The sequence below is a fragment of the Neltuma alba genome, unplaced genomic scaffold, assembly GCF_004799145.2.
Source record: "Neltuma alba isolate B1F8T4 unplaced genomic scaffold, ASM479914v2 tig00012081_pilon, whole genome shotgun sequence".
Lineage (NCBI taxonomy): Eukaryota > Viridiplantae > Streptophyta > Magnoliopsida > Fabales > Fabaceae > Neltuma > Neltuma alba.
Window position 1 is genome coordinate 532,773 of NW_021636640.1, and position 23,163 is coordinate 555,935.

The 23,163-nt window shown below is 31.0% G+C and overlaps 2 protein-coding genes across 3 annotated transcripts; one reads left to right on the plus strand and one right to left on the minus strand.

The window, feature by feature from the left end:
• The first annotated feature begins 4,501 nt into the window (after window positions 1-4,501).
• Window positions 4,502-7,415, plus strand: LOC114721982 (peptide methionine sulfoxide reductase B1, chloroplastic-like). The gene is made up of 5 exons (XM_028907883.1): window positions 4,502-4,744; window positions 5,298-5,409; window positions 6,662-6,727; window positions 6,816-7,013; window positions 7,093-7,415. Exons 1-5 carry the CDS (start codon window positions 4,561-4,563, stop codon window positions 7,115-7,117), a joined length of 585 nt encoding a protein of 194 aa, XP_028763716.1. The 5' UTR covers window positions 4,502-4,560; the 3' UTR covers window positions 7,118-7,415.
• Window positions 7,416-8,153: 738 nt separating this feature from the next.
• Window positions 8,154-10,994, minus strand: LOC114721985 (F-box/FBD/LRR-repeat protein At3g14710). 2 transcript variants are annotated; one of them, XM_028907889.1, is made up of 4 exons: window positions 10,862-10,994; window positions 9,078-10,251; window positions 8,797-8,940; window positions 8,154-8,691 (listed from the first exon to the last, which is right to left on the minus strand). In XM_028907889.1, the coding sequence occupies exons 2-4, from the start codon at window positions 10,029-10,031 to the stop codon at window positions 8,395-8,397; spliced, it is 1,395 nt and encodes a 464-aa protein (XP_028763722.1). In that variant the 5' UTR covers window positions 10,032-10,251; window positions 10,862-10,994; the 3' UTR covers window positions 8,154-8,394. The 2 variants fall into 2 exon arrangements, with proteins under 2 accessions (XP_028763722.1, XP_028763723.1); XM_028907890.1 differs by having other exon boundaries at window positions 9,078-10,046; window positions 10,860-10,994.
• Between the last annotated feature and the right edge of the window lie 12,169 nt (window positions 10,995-23,163).

A 23,163-nucleotide genomic window follows, 5' to 3' on the forward strand; every position in this document is an offset into this window, starting at 1 on the left:
GTAATCTACAGAATACAAATTAAATATATAAGAGAAGTTTTGTTGTAAAATATATTTATAAGTATTTAGTTAAGCAAACCCAAACGATCACTGTGTTGCAGCATTATAAGGTGAGATACTTCCAACACATGCAATAAGAAGAAAAACAGAGGTCCAGAAATAAAGACGATGTGATATTTTATCTGTAACGAAGATTCATTTGATGGGAGGAGGATGGATATTCTTTGAATGCTTGATATTCTGACGCTGGGACCCATCTTCCCCAACACTTTTCTTTCCAAGGTCAAAAATTACCCACAGAAAAAAAAAAATACAATCAAATCTTATATAAAAGAAATACTTATTAAAAAGTTCTAATAACAATCTCAACAGCTTATAATAACAAATTTTATAGTGAGAATGATAATTTCTGGGACTTGTTTTTCAATTGTTTTCTTTGTAATTCTTCCAAAAAGAAAGAAACAACTAAGGAGTAAGGGCTGGCCATCGTGCGGTGCAGTACACGTTAAAAAGATATAAAATGAAAATCAATTTGAAAATAAAAATACACGCAATCTCAATTTTTCCAATGAATAAATTTATATGGCCCAAATATATAATCTTCCAAATATAAGATCAAATATATTACCTCCAATCATTAATATAAAAACTAGTTTGACTTTTAATTTAACTTTAAATATAATATATCAATTCATTTTGTTTTTCATATTTACTTTTTTCTTTAAGATCGTCCTTACAGTAGTTGTACATGTTAAAAGATATCATCACATGATAGTTTTAACCAATACACATGATTAGCAATGATATTTTAAGAAAGACAACACTTATTTATTACAAATAACAAATTTAATTAATTTTTTAATCTATTTAAATTAATTAATTAGTTTTTATATTAAAGACAAAGATAGTACTCTTTCAGTTCTAAATATAAAACTTATTTTATAATATAATTTACACTATAAAATTAATTTTATATTTAGCATCACAGGAGTATTTTGTTTCCTCCTACCTTTGAGTCTTTTGACTCTTTGACTCTCTTACTCCCCGAAGAAACAAACGAAATCACCTGGAAATTACTAATAGATATTTACTCCTCCGGTCCTTATTATAAGACCCAATTTGACTTTTTATTTGGTCCTAATTATAAGACCCAATCCATTTTGTCTCTTATATTTATGCATTTTTTTCCAAGATAATCCTTCTAATAATGATAGTTTTAACCAATATACTTAATTAGCAAGGATATTTTAGGAATGACAACACTTATTTATTATAAATAACCAACTTAACTTACTTCCTTAATCTCCTCAAATAAGTCAATTGGGTCTTATAATTAGGACCGGAGGAGTATTATATATGCGAATCCTTTTATGATTTTTTCTGCATGGTTGGTGTTGCTTTTCGTCATCCTTCCGCCCCTTCTTAGCTGTCATGTTCCCTGAGGAATTATTTATTTATTTCCACAAAAGATGGTGCTTCAATAAAAGCCCTTCCCTTCCACAAAGACCGTTAAAGATTTGTTAGTGCAAGTATGACTTCAAAGTAATTCAATTTTATTTATGCTACAAATATATAATTAATTTATAAATATTAAAAAATTAATTTAATTATATTTTACAAAAATATATGCTGTTTTTTTAAAATTCTTCGTTTAATTATCTACTGAGTTTTTAATATAATAACTATTTAATTAAAAATAAATGTGAAATGAGTCGTTATTGTAGTAAATGACAATAAAAATAAATAAAACTTATATATTTTAAATATCAGGCACATAGGGATCCCTCCTTTGTCTATTAGGGTGAAATCGCCTAAATGCACCGCCCACGCCTATCCATGGCATGGGCGGTGGGGAATCAATTAGTTAATTAACTTTTTAATATTTAAAATATTAATTTCCAGACAATATAGGAAATATTGTTATTATTATTATTATACCTATGATACTTAACATAATAATTAGTTGACTACTTTAAGTAAATTAAAAATATTAAATAAGTTAGCTATTTATAATAAATAGGTGTTATCTTTCTTAAAATATTATTACTAATCATGTGTCTTAATTAGAACTGTAATTTGATGAAACATTAACATATATAACTCTTACTCTAGTAAAAAAAAAACATGTGCAGCTAATACAAGAATTATTTAAAAAATAAATAAATATAAAATATAAAGTGAATTGAATTTTGTATTTATGATCACATTAAATATCAAACTAGCTCTTAAGGATTGGATCGATTAGTGGCAAGGCATTAGTCCCAAACTTAGAGGTGTTCAAGGCCGGCCCGTCCCGATCAACCCGTTCCAGTCCCGATTTTATTGGGATGGGACAGGCCGTCCCAAAATTTTTTGGAACAGGACAAATCGGGATAGGACAAAAGAAGAGACTGGGATGGGATGGGACAAAAAAAGGGACCGGGATAGGATGGGATAAAAAAAGGGACCAAGATAGGACAGGACATGGGACGGGGTCATCCTGTCCCAGTCCCTTTTATTTTTTTCCTATTTATGTAATATTATTTTTTTAAGATTTGAAATTATTGTATGAAATTATGAATATATTTATTTAGAGCTTTTATACTTGTTGATAATTTGAGACTATTGATGATTAGAATTTCTAGCAAGTTTTTATTATATTAAAAGCTTTTATTTAGAGTTTTTAATGACTATAATATGTAATATTTTAAGCTTTTATTTAAGAGTGCTCAAAGAAATTAAAAAAAACAAAAATATGTTTTTACAAGATTTAAGTCCAAAAAACTACAATTAGAAAAAAAAACAGATTTTATTAAAAAAATTAAGAGAAAATTAAAAAAATATCGGGACGTCCTTGTCTCGTCCCGTCTCGACTAGGATTGAGACAACACTGAGACGAGACGGGACAGGTCTGTCCCGGTCCTGATCTGTCCTGTAAACAGCCCTACCCAAACTATTAGCCTTTGCCTAACATTGTTACCATATTCAATGTTGTCTTTATACTATCATTTTATTTAAAAAATATTTGTAAATATAATTAAGGCAAAATTCTTAAAAAGATTATTGTTAAATTTTTTATTGATTTGGAATTTTGAAACTTAACAATCATTTTTTTGGGATTTCTCCTATAATTAATGTGATATATTGTTGGCCAAAAAATTTAAATGCGATATCTTGTCTTTAAAAAGAATTCTGAAAAATCGCAATAAGTTTTCATAATATCTTTACCTGTCTCAAATTTCTGAACATGAGTAACAAAGAGAATTAGATGACTTTATTATTATTTTTTATTTAGGAATAAAATTTTAATAGAGTAAAGCTTGCTCGAATTTATAATTCATAAGTATTCCCCTCCTTTCATTTTTCTTTTTAAGCAAAAAGTAATTCCACCCAGCAAACGAAATTTTAGATGTTTCCCCAGCCTAACTGACAAAAGATATGAACTAATTATTTAAAGCAAAATGTTGACAGAAATATAAAGACATAAAAGAACAGAAATAAACTGTCATCGTCACAATTACATTAATTAATAAGAATAAGAATATGATAAATTTTCTTAAATTAAAAGTTTTCATTTTTTATAACTCAAACAGAATTTCTCTCCATTACTAATATCAATTGGGCCATCTGAGTGAAACAGTTATTAAAATCGCAACGCCAATGGATCAGCTTATATGAAGCCCATCTTAACAATTCAAGGAAAGTGTCAGAAAAAACTGGATCAAATTTTTTATATCTATTTTATTAAATTCTCAAGTCATATATGATTATATGTATTTTTTTTGGTCTCAAATACATTTATAAATAAATAATAATATTTTAAAAATATTACACATAGTTATATATGATTAGAAAACTTGACACTATATATATAAGAAATTTAATGTAAGTATTATCTTAAAATACTCTTCTAGTCTTTAATATAAGACCTTGTTTTTTTTTAAAAAAAAAGATCTTATTTGACTTTTATTTTGATCCTAAATATAAGATTTCAATCTATTTTATCTCTCATATCTATGCATTTTTTTCAAAGTAGTCATTCTAATAATGGTAATTATAACCAATACACTTGATTAGAAAGGATATTTTAGGAAAGACAATACTTATTTATTACAAATAACTAACTTAACTTATTTTTTAATATCTTCAAATTAGTTAATTAGCTCTTATAATTATAATTAGAGCCGGAGGTAGTATAATACTCCCCCGGTCCTTAATATAGGACCCAATTCTTGAGTTGGTTTTGGTCCTAAGCACTCAACTAGTTCTAGATTATACCAGTCTCGCGATCTCGACTCCAGAGCCTAGAGGAGGCAAAACTTCCACGTGGCTAATACATGGCCTGTTCTCAGGAGCAGCTCGCATGCCTATAATTAACCGACACGTGTCAAAACAAAAAACAGCCATCCTTCCGAACCGCACCCACCGAACGTTGAAATCTGAAATCGATGGTTCCGGATAAGAAGTAGCAAAATCAGATATTGAGCGCGTAGCACAGAATCAACCCTCGTAGAACGGTGTTATTCTTCTAGTCGTTTTAGCTTGCCGGTCATTGCTCTGTATAAGGGAGGAACGTAAGCAATGGCATCTCACAGATTAAGTTTACCAACATCACACATTCCTTTTCCATCCAAGAGATTTCTTGCTCCTCAGCTTGAATTTTTTGCGTGCCCTTCGCGATTTCCTGACAAACCCAGAAAGATTTTGTCGTCAATTCGGGCAATGGGATCATCAGCTTCTTCCCAGAAAGCCGACGGCATCGAAGGTAAGTGATCGCTGATATATGTGGTCTTTGTCCTATCCTGAAATTGAAAAGTGGGTTCTCTTCAATTTAGTTGAAAGATATCTTCATAGTGCAAAGAGAATTTCAACGAAGATTTGCGATGGCAATTCAGGTTTTGGTCGTGATTGTAAGAGAATGAAATGGACTTTCTCTTGGTGTTAATTTTTCACCATCTATACACTGTTTAATGGTCAACGTTAAAGCTTTTCGGTTTTTCGCAATTCTTCTATTACTGCTGCCGAGCGGATTGAGCTTGAACCATTAATTCTTTCCTGCTTTTATTAAACTAGACTCATCATGGGGGCTTCTGTTTTTTGCATCTACTGTTGAATATTTATCTCTATGGCTTGTCTACTGTTGAATCATAATACTCAAAAGAATAGTCAATTTGATGCATGAACTTATGGATATTTATCTCCATGGCTTATTAGATAAGTCAATACATTTTTCAGCACTGCCCTATCCTGCGCATGATCACAATAAATCAATTTAAATTGTGACTCACTGTTCAAGAGTTCTCCTTGCTGTCATGCAGGGGCTGGAGCTGTGGATCATAAATCTTTGAGCGATGAAGAATGGAAGAAGAGGCTGACAAATGAACAATTTTATATTACTCGCCAAAAGGGGACTGAAAGGGCTTTCACTGGGTATGTTTGTTGAATGGATTTTATTATGTAGGTTTTCGTTAGGCATTAACTGTTCGGTGATATTGGCTTTGGCTTTATTATTTGTGCCGTGTCTTAATGCTTAATTTTTTTCTTCAATAACTACTTCTAGCGTTTTACACATACAAAAAATTGGTTAAAGTTAGTCAAAAGAATAGTCAATTTGATGCATGAACTTATGGATATTTATCTCTATGGCTGATTAGATAAGTCAATACATTTTTCAGCACTGCCCTATCCTGCGCATGATCACAATAAATCAATTTAAATTGTGACTCACTGTTCAAGAGTTCTCCTTGCTGTCATGCAGGGGCTGGAGCTGTGGATCATAAATCTTTGAGCGATGAAGAATGGAAGAAGAGGCTGACAAATGAACAATTTTATATTACTCGCCAAAAGGGGACTGAAAGGGCTTTCACTGGGTATGTTTGTTGAATGGATTTTATTATTGTAGGTTTTCGTTAGGCATTAACTGTTCGGTGATATTGGCTTTGGCTTTATTATTTGTGCCGTGTCTTAATGCTTAATTTTTTTCTTCAATAACTACTTCTAGCGTTTTACACATACCAAAAAATTGGTTAAAGTTAGTTAAATGGCCAAAGGGTTGCTTATATTCTGAACCATTATAAGACTCCAACTATTACCTTATGTTAGAGACTAGAAGCAGCAACTTCCAACTGCAAACAGTGATATCAATTCCCTTTTTTCTGTCAGACGGTCTTCAATTACTGCAAAAGAGAAAAGAAAAAGGACACAATAACATATGCCTGATAAATTGATCTTGTTGCTTTTGATGTAAAAAAGAATCTATCAATTTTTCTTTTATATAATTTTCATGGTTCATAAAATATCGGAGATAAGCTTTCAGGAGTTGTTTGTGGCATTTTCATGTGGTTTAAGTCTTTTACAAGAAACAAATTTGAATGCAGACAACTCTCGTTTCCTATTATAGTTTCACAAGAATGTGTCTTTCTTCGGGTTATGTTTTTTAACCTCTTTTTGGGCTGACAAAAGATTGTGTCAAAGATATATGATTTAACCATTTTATTGAGAGATTGTTGACTAGTCTGCTGGATCCTGTGACTATGGTCTAACCACTAGTAGCTATTGAGCTTTAGTCCGCAGAGGGGCCTCAAGGTTTGAGGAGGAGCATTGCTCGTTAGATAGACGAGTTAATGTGGATTATAAATTTATCTATAGGATTGTATTCTCATGCTGATCTTGTAAATTTCAGGGAGTACTGGAATACTAAGACCCCAGGAACTTACCATTGCATATGTTGTGACACGCCGTTATTTGAGTAAGTAATACGTTGAATGTTGTTATATTCTTTTACCCTGACATGATGTGGTTTTCTTGAACTGAATCACTTGTGTTGTTCTTACCAGATCTTCTACTAAGTTCGATAGTGGAACGGGTTGGCCATCCTATTACCAGCCTATTGGGAACAATGTGAAATCAAAGTTAGATATGTCAATTATCTTTATGCCTCGTCAGGAAGTCCTTTGTGCTAACTGTGATGCTCATCTCGGCCATGTGTTCGATGACGGTCCTCCACCAACAGGAAAGCGTTTTTGTATCAACAGGTAAATTGTAAACCTGTACGTTGTTCATGCATTCTCATCCTTGTCTTGAAATTCATCTTTGATGTGGAAATTCCTGCAGTGCTGCCCTTAAACTCAAAACCTAGGCAATAGACAGTGGAAATGTGGTTATCTCAAGCAGAAGGAGTACTGGAGTCAAAGGTGCTGGGAAGCTTGCAAATGATCAGAGCATGATATGCTTTTATGGGAGTGCAGAGAGAAAACTATCTAAAGTGAGATTCTGTATGAATAGAGAAGTACTCACAAAAATGTTTACAAGTATATCTTTATGTACAGTGGATTTCAAAATAGTGATCCTAGTATTGGTCCTATTGTGAATACCTGACACTCTCAGTGTTCAGTTTTTACAGCATTCAGTCGGGCTTGTTTGATGTTTGAAAATGATTCATGTTGGTGTTTTTTTTTTTTTTTGGGTGGTTTTCCTGATATGGTTCTAGCTATTCAGTTTCAGGTGCAAGTGAAAAACAAAAAGAAAAATAAAAAGAGAAGGGAGGAAAATTAAAAGTAACCAACTTTTGAATAAATCATATTAGTGTTTTTTATTAGAAGAAAAGAATCATGACCCGTGTCTCCCACTCCATTTTCTTCGTCTAGCCAAAGTTCAGCCATATGAAGAGAGGAAGAAAGATTCAGGCGTTTATACGTACAAAACTCATTCCGTTATTTCACCCCAAAAATAAAATCTCATCCCACTATTCCCTTCTCTTATATTCGAGTTGATCACCTTCAAGTCGTCCCATGCTCAACTGGCTTCTGCTCAGCACCTGTTTATTACTAAATGCTTTGTTTAGGTTTATTACAGACATGTCGAAATTCTTCCTTCAATGATTCAATTCAATAAAGTAATGATAAAATATCAACGTATATCTAATAATAGAAGATGTCAGATGTCAGCCTTCATTATCATGAATGCCAAGCATCATGGGCGAGTACGTTGCACGTATTGTTGTGAGGCTGTCAATTGCTTCAGGGAATACCGTTATGTACGGGAATGTTTTGATTATGCTTAATACACATGGGCGTCTTTGGGCTTAACCGGAACTTCCTCTCAGTTATATATACTAGTCACTTTTTAGAACAAATTTATGTGCAAACCAAGACCAAAATAGAAAATGTGATGGATTCCCAAGAAAACATTGCTGATTTTTTGGAATATCAAGGAACATTCCTCAAAACAGGTTTTGTACAGGCAGTGAGTAACCAATATATCAGGTCAAGGATCAGTATAACCTGAAAACCTCGAAGTTATCAAGCGCAGGCTGATAAATGATTTAATTATAATCAGAAAAAAGATGCAGTACAATGTGAAAGAGACATTCATTAAGTGTTAAGCATACTTGCAGAACGATTATGGGCCTTTTCATTATCTTAAGACACCATTGACATCGGCAAATTCAAGTGATGCAGAAGTTGAACACTTGGGAAATGAGAGCAGTTGTTCTTTAACTTTCTCCATGTTAATGTCTGAGTACTGCAGCCAAAATGCTGTGGTTATAGTCATCTTCTCCAACTTTGCTGCATTTGCCATTGCAAATTTTACTAGAGAGAGTTCATGTTCATGCACGTTAAATCCTCCAAACTGAAAAACTTTGAGGCAAGACTGAAAGCAGTGAGGCACTGATGCTGAAGTCAAGAGATCTTTATCAAACTTGGATACTCCCTGAAATTTTTGTCATTGGTTTGTCAGTTATCATCGACTGTCTTTAACAAACACATAAACAAGGAGTATAAAAATCCAATAATTAAGAAAGATCCCTAAACTTACATGAAGCAAGACAAGAGTTTTAAGAATTGGTGAGTTGTGGAGTAAGTTCAATAGGGCTTCGCCAGCAACCTCGTTTATTTGCAGATAATTCAGTCTTCCAAATGCAGGTAGATTGGTGAAAACATCTTTAGCATGCATAGGTACCTTCATGACAAGGAAAAACCTGTTTAGTTATAATCGAACCCTTCTATAGAAACAAGTGTTTATGGCGTGGAATTACAGTCAAAATTACTAGAAACATTGTACACAACTACTATTTTATATCATGAAAAGAAGCATACCTTGTAAAACCACAATTTTAGGCTCTCCACTTCGTGAAATTGTCTGAGAAGCATATGTGCCCGAGTACTGATTTCTTGTATTCCATCATTTATGTCTTCATCAATAACAATCACAACAGAAGCACTAATAATGGATGACGGGTTTGATAGAATGACTTCATGTTCTAGATCGCCCTCATACGAGAAATCAGTTAGATTTGGAGCATAAATGTTGATGGAACACCTACTTGACTCATTGGATAGGCTGTTCCAGAATGCTACGGAGAAGGTTTGAAGTTGAGGCACCTCTATACTAACATTCTGCATTGACCATTCACATCCTCTAGCCTCAAAAGCTTTGAGGACTGGAAAGCTAAGAGTTTGATCTTTTGAATAAGTAGATGGATCACTCACTAGCCTAATCCCAGAAAAGCTTAGGTACTGAAGGTTTGGGAGACAAACAGATGAAGGAACACTGAGAGTACATCTCATTTGAAGCACTAAATGCTCTAGAGAGCTACAATTAAAAAGAGAATTAGAAGAAAGAAGGACTTTATCAGCATACTGAATACGAAGATTTCGGACCCCTCTTTCCAAAATGAAAGAGATCCATGCATTAATCTGAGAAGCATCATACAGGTAACGCGACAGACCGAGAGAGAAATTAGGGATGCTTGAATCACTAAGAAGAAAGAGTGTGTTGTTCACAAAGTTTATGAAGTGTTCTTTCGGAATCCTCTTCCCAGAATAAAGCATAGCATCATCAAACCGAAGGCTGGTAATTAACTTCCACACATGAATCCACCTTTTAGATAATACACTAGTACGGACGGCCTCTATTGCAGGAAGAAAAGATAGGATGTGACCGAGAATGTTGTCATGTAAACTGCTGAGTAAGTCTTTGTTATCAATCACAATTTTCCCCAAAGAGGACTTGTCTCTTGTCGTGTCATGAATCACCAAACCCGAAGCCATGCCCTATAGTAAAGCGCACCTGACAATTTCATTTGCTGTGGTGTCAAGTTTCAACAATCATCTTTAAATCAATAAACAGGGTAAAACAACAAAATCGCATAATCAGTAACTATTCAGTAACCATCTCAGTATGGGAAAATTTTGCTCACTTATGGTCCTAAATGCCTGAATGCATGAAATATATGCCTGAATTGGCAATTTCTCAAGCGTCGCTTTATGTCTGCAAAAATAATGAATAATACTAGTTAGTCTTATATTCCATTTCAAGAGATAATTGATTTCCCATAGAAATCAAGCATTATGTAATAGGAAGAAAATCGGGGCGGGACTAAGAATCTAATCAGTCTTTCAGAGAAGATGCTGATTATTGTCATGAAGATCTGCAATACAAATTTCTCTTGCATATAGCATGCTGGTTTACATGACTTTAAACCATTGACTTGAGAGTTACATGATTAAAGATTTATTAGTATCCTTGCTCAGGGATGAATTCTTGTTAAAAAGAGAAGGAAGAAACTTCGTTAAGCATCCATTCAAAATTTCAAATCAAGTCAGGAAATAACTTCAGGGGAGAGCATTGAAGGCAAGGAAAGAATCAGATAAAAATTTGGGCAGCCAAAGTGCGAGCTAATGGATTTAATCCCATGGATTGGACTCAGAAATAGAATGACTGAGATCCTAACCAGAAATCATAGCGACCCCAAAAAGACTGTACTGCTATGAAAGCATATAACAGAAAACTAGATACCAGTTTCACGCACCAAAACTTGAAAAACACCAACACTGGGGATTAGAAGGATATGTTAAAAAGAGCAAAGATAGTGACTCACGGAAATGTCCCAGAAGAAGAAAGACGAGAACTTTAGAGAAATTCAAAGCTTCATAGTTGCAGGCTAAAGAGAGAAGAAGAGAGACAGAGGTAGAAGGAGATTGAAAGAGTGTTCAAGGATTGGGTCAAGGGAAACGGCAAAGAAGAGATAAATGCTTTTGATTCAGGAAAAGGGATGGACATTTATAGAGCTGAAAGTATTGTATCAGCGACTCTAGCGTCTAGTTAACGCTATCTAACGATCAAAACATAATTTAACCGCCATTTGACACTTAGGTGACCTCGTGAAATACAGATACTGTCATCAAAATAATGATTGTGCTGTAAGTCTTCAATAAATGATCACTCAAAGTCATATATATGACTAAATAATTTTTTTTTTGGTCGGTTCACTTCTTACTATTTTTTTTTTTATAAATTGACAAAAGTTTACATTACACGTATTGAGTTTTGGGAGCTTATTAAAACCAGGATAATACTCATATAAATCATCTATTGATAAAATGTTGACCTTGATCGCGATATTCAAACATGTCCTTATACAAAATGAATCGCATGCTTGACAACGTACAAGATAAACCTTCATTTGCGTTAGCACAATATTTTTTTTTATCGAAACATGATGATTTTTAAGGAATTGTGTTTAAGCTTAGCATTTTAGGATAGAGCCGTTAATTCGAGATAATTATAGTAAATTATTCTACTCACCTAATCTTTTTTTTTAAAAAAAAGGAAAGATAATTTATTAATGGCATGATGTTAATCATATTGGATAGATAACAGAATAGTTTATTTCACTTTCTTTTTGTACTCAAACTTCAATGAGATACAGAGAGATTAAACAAAACAAGGCAACAAAGCCAAACAAAACAACAATATCAAGGAATGGGGGCTAACTTCAATTTGAATGCTCAATTAGTTCCAAGTATTACACAAATTATTCAGCAGTGGGTATTGGTAATCACTAATCAGTGTGATTTTATTAAAATTAATTAAAAAATTATTTCCTTGTTGAAGAGCGCTTTTGTCAAACAAAAAGTATTAACTTTTTAATTTATAAGTTGTTTTACCAAGAAAAATACTTAGTTCAAATTTTTTATATTCATGTCAAATTCTTCAATCATACAGGGTCATATGTCTTTTTTTATTTTATCTGTATTTATAATCAAATGATAATATTTCAAAAATAACACATATGATTGTGTGTGATTGAAAAATTTGATATAATAAATATGAAAAACTTGATATAAGCGTTGTCCTAAAAATAATTTTCATCCATATTTTCTTCAAACAAGCTTATCCTTGAATTATTATTTTTTAATAGAAACGCGCTTAGCCAGCTAGTGGACACGAGTAAGATTGACCTCGTCATCGAGCTGTTGTTATTAACTGTTATTTAGCCCATAGTAGTCTTTAACTACCTTTCCTCTATTGAAAAAAAAAAATAATTATTTCATCATCACAATTAATATTGTTGGCATTCATTTAAATCAAGTCTATGGCAGCGAGATTAGACTTGATAAGTTTTTAATAGAGGAACTACTTATTTAATTTATATTAAGAAAGAAAAATAAATTATTATTCTAACAAACGTGACATCATCTTTTTAAATTTCAAATTTTGACCAAGATGAATTCCATAACTAGCCAAAGATCGATCAAGTATTGGCTATTTATTTTTCTTGTGCAACTTTCAGGCCTTTCCATACAGTTTGTTAGCTTCAGTCTTTATGTCTCAGAAACTTCATCGAAACTGCTCATTTTTGCGCAGAAGCTGGTCGATACCCATTCAAATGGGACACGGACGAAAAGAAAATTCCAGAAAGCATAATCTGAATAATTAATGGGCAAAAAAAAATCTCAAAGCTTAAATATGAAGACAACAACGTTGTTATATTTTAAGTTATCCTATTTTAAAATATTACTCCTCTAGTTCTTAATATAAGACCTATTTAACTAATTTGATTAGATTAAAGAAGTTAGGTAAATTAGTTGATTATAAGAAATATAACACGTTTTTTTTTCTAAAATACTATTATCATCTTTCTTAATACCCCATCTTCCTCTTCTACTTGATTATGATTGAGGGAGTATCCATAGGAATAATTTAGAGAAAATTAATAAATAGGAGAAATGAGTCTTATATTGAGGACCAAAACCAACTCAACAATTGGGTCCTATATTAAGAACCGGAGGAATATTATTTTATTATGAATTGACATAAAAAATAAAATACATGATGATGTGAGATTAAAAAAACTTAATCTAATAAATAACAAAAAATTGAATGACTATTCTCCTGAATTAAATATTACTTTAGGTTTTAATTATAAAACTCTGTTTATAGACTACAAATAAGATTTTATAATTAGAATAGGAAGTAGTATTGTAGTGTATCATGCTCCCCTCTTGATGCTTACAACCGCATACGTGTTGAGGTACGTATTTGACCATTGACTTGATAATTGCTAGTACGTCTGTATTAGTGGATATAGTGCTTTCAAGTGGACAAAATTGGAAATGTACTTCCGGAGTACCGGCGGCCGGCGAGGGAGGGGGAATGTGACGGATCTAAAATCTTGATAATGATGCGTGTCTCACAATAGCGGGGCTTGATGCGGAAATAAATATGGTATGGAAAACCGGACCGGACCGGCCGGTTCAAACCGGAAACCGGCGAACCGGTCACTTGTCCACTCCGGTTGGTTAACAAAACTGGGATCATAGTGAACCGGCATGACTCGGTTTAATTCGGAGTAAACCGGGATTAACCCGGGTAACCTGCCAGTCTGGATGGGTTAGCCGGGTTTTTTTTTCAAAGCTTCCCATGCTCAGAAACTTTAAAAAGAGAGAGAGAGAGAGAGAGAGAGAGAGACAGACCAGACCGTCGCCGGATTCTGCTCTGAAAGTTGAACTCCGTTGCCGCTGTGACTGTTTCCTCACTGTCGTTCTTCTCAGTGGCAAGATCTCCCTGCAACTCATTAAACTGTTGCCATCATGCTTTACAAAGAGCCTATTAGATCTGTGTGGAAAAGCCATGGACGCCAGTGAAGAAAGAGAGAACAAAATGTAAAAGAATGTTGCCTTCGAAACATGCGCTCTGAATGCTGAAGCGTAGGAAGCTTAAATGAAAAGACCATCCTAGCTACTGAGACTCGTAATGCGTGAGAAGAGGAGAGAGGCAAGTGATCACGTGAAAGAAGGAGAATAACAAAGAGAAAAGTCAAAAAGCAAGAGGGACATACAGGTGATAGGTAGGAGAAGAAATTAAAAAAAAATCATGGAAAAGAAAATTCTTGTACATATAAATGTTTTGTAATTTATATATTTATTTAAAGACTGAATACTTTGTTTTCAAAATTAAAATATAAATATTTTTATGTGTTTTAATTAAATTATAATATATTAATTATTACCAGTTTGACTCCGGTCTGACCTACTAACCCTTGAACCACTGTCTTGACCGGTTTAGTGACCGGTCCGGTTTTTAGTACCTTAAATAAATCAAATGAAATAAAAAATTAAAAGTCATCATCTCCTCATAACAAAACAGACAAAAACGCATGTACGTTTTTAATTCGCTTTTGAAGTTAACAAAATTAGGGTAAAAAAATAGTAAAATAAGTTTTTAGTTTTTATTAATATTATTTAACACTAATTGTATTATCCCTTATTATATATTTGAGTTAAGACATAAATTTGTTCTGAAACTTTTTACTCATGAGCGCTAGGCATTTAAAAGTATTTTTAGGTGTAAATTTATTTTGAAAGTTTAAAATCATAACAATATTGTCTCCTATTATTAAAAATACTAACTGTCAATATCATTATTTTAACAGTTAATGTTAGTTTTTAACAGTATGGTATAATATTGTTACGATTTTAAATTTTCAGTAAAAAAAAAAACTTTATACCCAACTTCAAAGGCAAAGTTGCATGTTAAACCCATTATATTTTTATAATAATGACATAAAAATAAGGAAAAATGACAAAAATACCTATTAAATTTTAAAAAGATAAATAGATTGCTCATTACTCTTGCAAATGTTTTGAGTACTTTTTTTTATTGATTTTGACCTGATCCCTGTTTATCATTTTAAAATTTAATAGATATTTTTTGTTATTTTTCCTTAAAAAATTTACTTTCACGTTCCCCCTCCCCCAAAAAAGCTATCCTTAAAAATTTGCAAATGAATTTTGTTTATACTCCTCCGGTCCTAAATGTAAGACCTTTATACACACTAGTATAAGGGTCTTATATTTAGGACCGAAGGAGTAGATACTTAGACGTGGCAAGTGGACATAAAGGTGACCCGAACCTCATTAACAAGTTAATTGAATGTTATTTATAAAGCATGTTTGATTTTATATTAAAAATTAAATTCACAAATTTGATAATTGGGCTAATTCTCTCACAACGGTTTTAGGCATTCACACTGATATAAGCTCAGAACCTCGCGCTTTAACAGTCAAAATCCCTACTATTTAAACTCATGCCTATTGGATTTGTTGGCAAGTTTGCACGGTTAAAAGTAAACCTATACAATATGTTTGTCTTGTATTTTACTACTTGCTCTTGTTAAAAAAAAAAACCACAAAGATATATATTTAGTTTTTGTAATTTTAAATAATATTTTGTTTCAATTTTTTAATTTTAGGAAGGGTTTTTTCAATTATTTAACTCTAATACTGTTAGTTTTGTTTTAAAAATATATTATCATTAAAAATTCAAATGTTGACAAAATGTTCTCAAATATGAACCCATGAAATTTAATTTTCAAAATAATAATGTGTGTCAATAAATTAAATTGATAAGGACTTATGGACTAAAATATAATTTAAGTGGTTGTAATTAGCTTTGGTTTCACATCGAAACTACCGAAGTCACAGTTTGGTTAGAAGCACGTTTATCTGATTCCATGCGTGAAACTACTCTTGTATGGAACCAACATCCAATCAAGTCAATTAGGAGCGTTTCATTAAAAAGAACAAAAACAAGACAAATAAAAACACATAAATAGGTACTATCTTTTCAAAAATATTAGAAATAATATTATTAAAAGGATTATTTTGAAAAAATATATATAAATATGAGAGACAAAGTGAATTAAAATCTTATAATTAGAACCAAAATAAAAATTAAACAGGATCGTATATTATAGACTGGAGGTAATAATACTAACAAATAAGTAGTTGGAATGATAGGTAGTCTCATCCTATTAGAAGAAAAAAAACAATTTTGAAATTCAATAAGTCCACTTGATCCCAATTGCTCTTACTTCATCTTTCCCTTAATAAGTCACCAAATTTTGTGACTTTTGATCTTTAGTTGCTGTGGGAAACAAAAGACAAGATATATCGGTTCTTCAACTTGGGGGTGTGGGGACGACCAAGTCTGGCATGGAAATGGATTTTGGGTTTCTGCACGGCATTCTTGGTTCAATTTCTCCGCGGTATTAAAGGTATACTAAATTGTCTTAAAAAAATGCTATTATATAAACAAAATATTATTTTGCATAAGTCAATTTTTTTTTAGTGTAATGATATTATAATAACAACCATTGGATCTAAATTTATAATCTAGCTCCATTTTATTCAGTAGTTTACTAATGATGTGCGTAGTAACATTAAGAAATATTGAAATTGATACCATATGTTAGAAATGATAATTAAGTGCATGTTTGGATCAGCAATTCATAAGCACTTATAAACACTTTTTTGTAAGTCAAAATAAAACCTTTTTCATATGCTTATCTCATCTTACATGGATCACGATCAAAAAGTCGCTTATAAATTTTTTTTTTTACCATGGCTTATAAATTATTTCAAAAAGGCTTGAAATGCCGTTCTTGAACCTAGCTTCTTATTATTATTATTATTATGTTAGTGCCCGGTATTTGGAGTCCTTCGGATTCCAACCAATGCAAACGAAGTTGAGGAAGACTCTTCGGTGCTTTTTGGTATTAGGAAAATTGAAGGAAATGGAGAAAAATAAAAATTTTAATGAGTTCCATTTGAAAAATTAGAAAAATAGGGTTTTAAAATTTTAATAAAAAATAATATAAAAAGTAATAAAAATTGGTTAAGAATTTTTAACCCCACTTCTTTAATTTTTTAAATGTAACTCATTAAATTTTTTTCCCCCTCTCTTTCCATCCATCTCCTTCCTGCCAAACGAGCCCTTATGGCGACAATCTCTCCCAATAATTACTTGACGCAGTTTTATTACCCACTCTTAGGACTCAGACATGAGATATTCAGTAAAGCGAGCATAGCCTCCGTATCAATTAAGTCGTGCACGTTGGTTGGCTTTATTATTATTGGACACAAGTTTCGTTTATTTGCACCATAAAATAGATGTTTTTCCTCAAAATATTGAACATCAACAAATTACTACCTCCGATCCTAATTATAAGAGTTAGTTGACTAATTTGAGAAGATTTAATAAATAAATTAAATTACCTCCGGTCCTAATTATAAGAGCTAGTTGACTAATTTGATGAGATTAAAAAAATAAATTAAATTAGTTATTTATAATACATAGATGTCATTTTTCCTAAAACATCCTTACTAATCAAGTTTATTGGTTAGAACTACAATTATTAAAGGAACTACCTTGAGAAAAAATATATAAATATGAAAAAAAAAATAGATTGAGATTTTAGAATTAGGATCAAAATAAAAACTAAATGAGGTTTTATATTAAAGATCGGGAAGTGATATTTTGATTTCTTCACACTTTAATTTGGTTGCCGATTCAGTTGTCAAAGCTTTTCTCAAAAGAGAGGCGTCATTCTGGATTTGCTTCGCTCGGGACATTATGTCATCAACTTCATTAGTGAAAGCCCTGCTTTTGCTGTGCGGGCAAAAATAAAAGTTGGTAAAATATGTCTATCGTGAAAAAAAAGTCCAACATGATAAGTACTTGAATGAAAATAGCGTTTGAATTTCAAGTCAGTAAATAATTGCAGAGAGAGAGAGAGAGAACAAAAGAGTCATAGACAACGTAGAAAGTGCACGAAAATAAACCATGAGATTCTATACTTGGCCAGATTATTCCTTAAAGATCCAGTGACAGTATGTAAAAATAGAGTTTCATGGTCAGTATTAAATTTTTTGAAAAAAAATTTACGACGAGAAGAAATCAATCACTAAAAAAAAAATGGGTGCACAAAAAGCTTGTTGAAAACAATTTCCTGCTCAAGTGGTTCCATTTACTCTAAATTTTTTGTTCAAGAAAATCTAACTGCGTATAAATTAATTTAAAATTCAATGTAATTTCCGTACATAAAGCGATTTGACCCTTACAAAAATTACAGGCCCTAGGTATAAATGAAGGCTGATATATTATACTCCATCCTTAACATAACATTTAAATTAAGGGTTGATGTTGGTCATATATATAAAATTTATTTAACATATTTATCAATTTTTTAAAATTAATATTATTAATATTCTCCAAACAATAATCAAGCAGGAGAGAGAATGAGAAAATTGAAGAAAATAATTAGAGTATTTTAGGAAAAACATATCATATTAATTAATTTAACTAATATTTTTAATTTACTCAAATTAGTTAATTAGGTCCTATATTAAGGACCGGAAGAGTATAAAAGAAAAAAAGTTCAAAAAAAAATTCCTCCATAAAATCTTTATTAGTTGTAAGAATCTGAAAATTTTTTATACACAAGAGCATAGACATTTTACAAATTTTATACATAGAGAGGATAATATTTTAATTTTAGTCCTCAAGCTATTGATGGCAGGTGACATGATGGTGCAAGACAAAAGTTAATGACACGTACTGGGGCATTAGTGGATGCGTAGAAAAATTGACGTAAATTTCCGAAAAGTCTTGTGAAGTAGGAGCAGGGTTCCTTGGATGTGAATGTTTAGGGTTGGGATGGAACTTAGGGACCCTAACACATATAAATAAAAAAAGCAGATATACGGTTCAAAATATTGCAGGGAAACTCAATCTATCGACAATTTAGTATAAGGAAGAAAAAGGGGCATTCAAAAATTAGATTCCTTTTCCAACCACATTCATTGTTTTGATTTGTTTAATGCTTCATGGAAAAAAACAATTATTTAAAGTATCGTTTTAGAAGTGAGTTTTTTATCACTCCATCTAATCAATGTTATTTTATTACTACATCCGGTTATTAATATAAAATCTAATTGATTAATTTAAGAAAATTAAAAAAAATCGTTAAATTAGTTATTTACACTAAATATGTGTTATCTTTCTTAGAATATCTTTTTTAATTATATATATTAGCCAAAACTATCATTTGATAGAATCTTTAATAGGCGCAACTACTATATTGTAAAGACTACTTTAAAAAAAGAAGAATAAATATGAAAGACATAATGAATATAAGTCTTATATTTAAAACTAAATTGAAATCAAACTAGTTCTTATATTAAAAATCAGAAGTAATATTTGATCACGAGGAGGGTTTGGATGGAAATTAGAGACCCTAACAGGTATAAATTGAAAAAGAGATATACGGCTCAAAATATTGTAGGGAAACCCAATCTAATCTTATTTGGACTGACAATTTAGTACAAGGAAGAAAAAGAGGCATTCAAAAATTAGATTTTTTTTTCCCGACCACATTCATTGTTTTGATTTGTTTAGTGCTTCATCCAAAAAATTATTCAAAGTCTTGTTTTAAAAGTAAGTTTTCTATCACTCCATCTAATCATAGTTATTTTATTACTATTTTCATTTCTTAATGTAAAACATAATTCACTAGTTTGATGAGATTAAAAAAATAATTAAATTAGTTATTTGTAATAAATATATGTTGTCTTTCTTAGAATATCTTTATTAATCATGTGTATTAGCTAAAATTATCTTGAAGAGCACTTTTGTCAACAAAAATATTAACTTTTTAATTTATAAGTAATTTGACCAAGAAAATGCTAAAATCAAATTTCTTTTATTCATTATGTCAAGTTTTTTAACCAAATGAGATCATGTGTCCTATTCTTTTTCATCTGTGTTTATAATCAAATGATAATATTTCAAAAATAAAACACATGATAATGTGTGATTAGAAAATGTGACATAACATATATGAAAAATGTGACATAACATATATGAGAAACTTGATGCAAGTGTTGTCGTAAAAGTAATTTTCATCCATGTTTTCTTCAAAAAGTTTGTCCTTGAATTATTACTCCTCCGGTCCTTAATATATGACCCAATTGTTGAATTGATTTTGATCTTAAATATAAGACTCATTTCTCATATTTATCAGTTTTCTCTAAACTATCATTATACTCTTTCAACCATAATCAAGTAGAAGAGGGGGAAGGGGTAGTAAGAAAGATGATTATGGTGTTTTAGGAAAAACATGTCACATTTCTTATAATTAATTAAATTACCTAACATTTTTAATTTAATCAAATTAGTTAAATATGTCTTATATTAAAGATCAAAAGAGCATTATTTTTTAATAGAAACGCGGCTAGATGGCTAGAGGACGCAAGTAAGGTTGACCTCGTGAACAAGTTGTTGTTATTAACTGTTATTTAACCCAGAGCAGTCTTTAACTACCTTTCCTTTAACCAAAAAAAAAAAAACTAACTTTTTCATCATCACAATTAATATTGTTGACATTCATTTAAATTAAGTCTATGGCAGCAAGATTAGACTTGATAAGATTTTAATGCATTTATTTGCTTTTTAATATAAAAGTTACTTATATAATTTATATTGACTAAGAAAGATAAATAAATTATTAATTCTAACAAATATGATATGGTCTCTTCAAAATATCTTTATATAATATTAGATTAAATATAACAATTTATAAGTTAAATAGATTAATTTTAAAAAAAATGATAATTTTTCAAATTTTGACCAAAATGAATTCCATAACTAGTTCAAGATCGATCTGAGCACTAGCTATTAAAAAAACGCGGCTAGATGGCTAGAGGACGCAAGTAAGGTTGACCTCGTGAACAAGTTGTTGTTATTAACTGTTATTTAGCCCAGAGCAGTCTTTAACTACCTTTCCTTTAACCCAAAAAAAAAAAAAAACTAACTTTTTCATCATCACAATTAATATTGTTGACATTCATTTAAATTAAGTCTATGGCAGCAAGATTAGACTTGATAATATTTTAATGCATTTATTTGCTTTTTAATATAAAAGTTACTTATATAATTTATATTGACTAAGAAAGATAAATAAATTATTAATTCTAACAAATATGATATGGTCTCTTTAAAATATCTTTATATAATATTAGATTAAATATAATAATTTATAAGTTAAATAGATTAATTTTAAAAAAATGATAATTTTTCAAATTTTGACCAAAATGAATTCCATGACTAGTTCAAGATCGATCTGAGTACTAGCTATTTATTCTTCATTTGCAACTTTCAAGCCTTTCCATACAGTTTGCTTGCTTCAGTCTTTATGTTTCAGAACCTTCCTCGAAACTGCTCATTTTTGGGCAGAAACTGGTCAATACCCATCCAATTGGGAAACATCTCAAAGTTTAAATATCAAGCCAACAACGTTCTTATATTATATGTTCTATTTTTAAAAATATTATAATTTAATTATGAATTGACATAAAAAAAAAGGAGATTAAAAAACTTGATCTAATAAATATAAAAAAATTGAATAAGTGTTCTCCTGAATTTTTTTTTTTTTTATTTTTTTTGGCACCAAAAGTGTTCTCCTAAATTTTCTGGTAAAAAAAAAAGTGTTCTCCTAAATTAAATATTATAGTGCGCCGTGTTTTGACCTCCAGACGCTTACAACCGCGTACGTGTTAATGTGCGTACTGGACCATTGACTTGCTCATTTCGAGCGTGTCTGTATTAGTGGATTTAGTAGTTTCACGTGGACAAAATTGGAAATGTACCTCCGGAATATCGGCGGGCCCGCCGGGGGGCTTTTGGTTGTGACGGATCTTGAATCTTGATGCTGATGCCAATCTCACGACAGCCTCGCTCGATGCTGAGATAAATAAAATAAAATAAAATAAAAAATTAAAAGTCAATTATCTCTTATTATATTTGGATTAAAGTGTAAACTTTAAAACTTGGACTAAAAGTTGTCACTTTAAAAGTATTTTTAGGTGTAAATTTATTCTGAGAATTTAAAATCATAGAAATATTGTTATCTATTTCTAAAAATGTTAACGATCAATGTTATTATTTTAACCGTCAGTGTTAATTTTTAATAGTATAAAACAATATTGTTACGATTTTAAATTTTTGAAATAAATTTATACTTAAAAAAAACTTTCAGATATCCAATATTTCTAAATGAAAACTTTTAAGATAAAGTTGCATCTTAACCTGTTATATTTTTATAATAAGGACATAAAAATAAGAAAAAATGATAAAAAAAATACATGTTAAATTTTAAAAACATAAATAGGTCCCTGACTACTCTTGCAAATGTTTTGAGTACTTTTTTAATAGTTTCGGGCTGTCAAAATTATCTGTTTCTCATTTTAAAATTCAATAGATGTGTTTTTACCATTTTTCCGTAAAAAAAATTTGCTTTCATGTTCCCCCTCTCCCAACCAAGCTATCCTTAAAAATTTGCCAATGAATTCTGTTTATAGATACTTAGAGGATGTTTGGATGAAATCAAAACCATAGTTTTAAAAGTATTTTTACGGTTTACGAAATAAATATGTGAAGGAGTTTGTCTAGTTTTAATTTTTAAAATAATAATGTTTGTCAATAAATTAAATTGACAAGGACTTATGGACTAAAACGTAATTTGCGTGGTTGTAGTTAGGTTTGGTTTCAGATTGGATAAAATTAAAACCATGGTTTCAGAAGTGTTTTTACAGTATACGAAGCAACTATGTGGAGGAGTTTGCTTTAATTTGTGAAAAAGTACTTTTGAAAAGTAATTCTGGGTACCCAATACCCCCTGAAAAAACCACGAAAGTCATGGTTTGGCTAGAAGCACGTTCATATGCTTCAATGCGCAGAACAAAACTTGTACGGAACCAACATCCAATCAAGTCAATTATGAGCGTTTCATTTAAAAAGAGCAAAAACAAGACAAATAAAAAAGCATAACAATGCTAACAAGTAGTTAGTTAAGATTATCCTATTAGGAAGGGAATATAATTTCAAACTTTAATAAGCCCACTTTATCCCAGTTGCCCTTGCTTCGTCTTTCTAATAAGGAGATGTTTAAATGGAATCTAAATAAATATTTAAAAATATTTATCTCAATTTATGAAAAAATATTTTTTAAAAATATTTTTCCTCGTATGCCAAACACCCCTACCTCATTAAATTTGGTGC

Excerpts from the sequence above, each read along its gene's own strand:
- LOC114721982 (XM_028907883.1), top strand. The coding sequence starts at position 4,561 with ATGGCATCTCACAGATTAAGTTTACCAACATCACACATTCCTTTTCCA. Across the intron at positions 5,410-6,661 it reads ACTGAAAGGGCTTTCACTGG|GGAGTACTGGAATACTAAGA; the intron begins GTATGTTTGTTG and ends TGTAAATTTCAG. Across the intron at positions 7,014-7,092 it reads AAGCGTTTTTGTATCAACAG|TGCTGCCCTTAAACTCAAAA; the intron begins GTAAATTGTAAA and ends AAATTCCTGCAG.
- LOC114721985 (XM_028907889.1), bottom strand. The coding sequence starts at position 10,031 with ATGGCTTCGGGTTTGGTGATTCATGACACGACAAGAGACAAGTCCTCT. Across the intron at positions 8,941-9,077 it reads TAAAATTGTGGTTTTACAAG|GTACCTATGCATGCTAAAGA; the intron begins GTATGCTTCTTT and ends CTTGTCATGAAG. Across the intron at positions 8,692-8,796 it reads AAACTCTTGTCTTGCTTCAT|GGAGTATCCAAGTTTGATAA; the intron begins GTAAGTTTAGGG and ends CAAAAATTTCAG.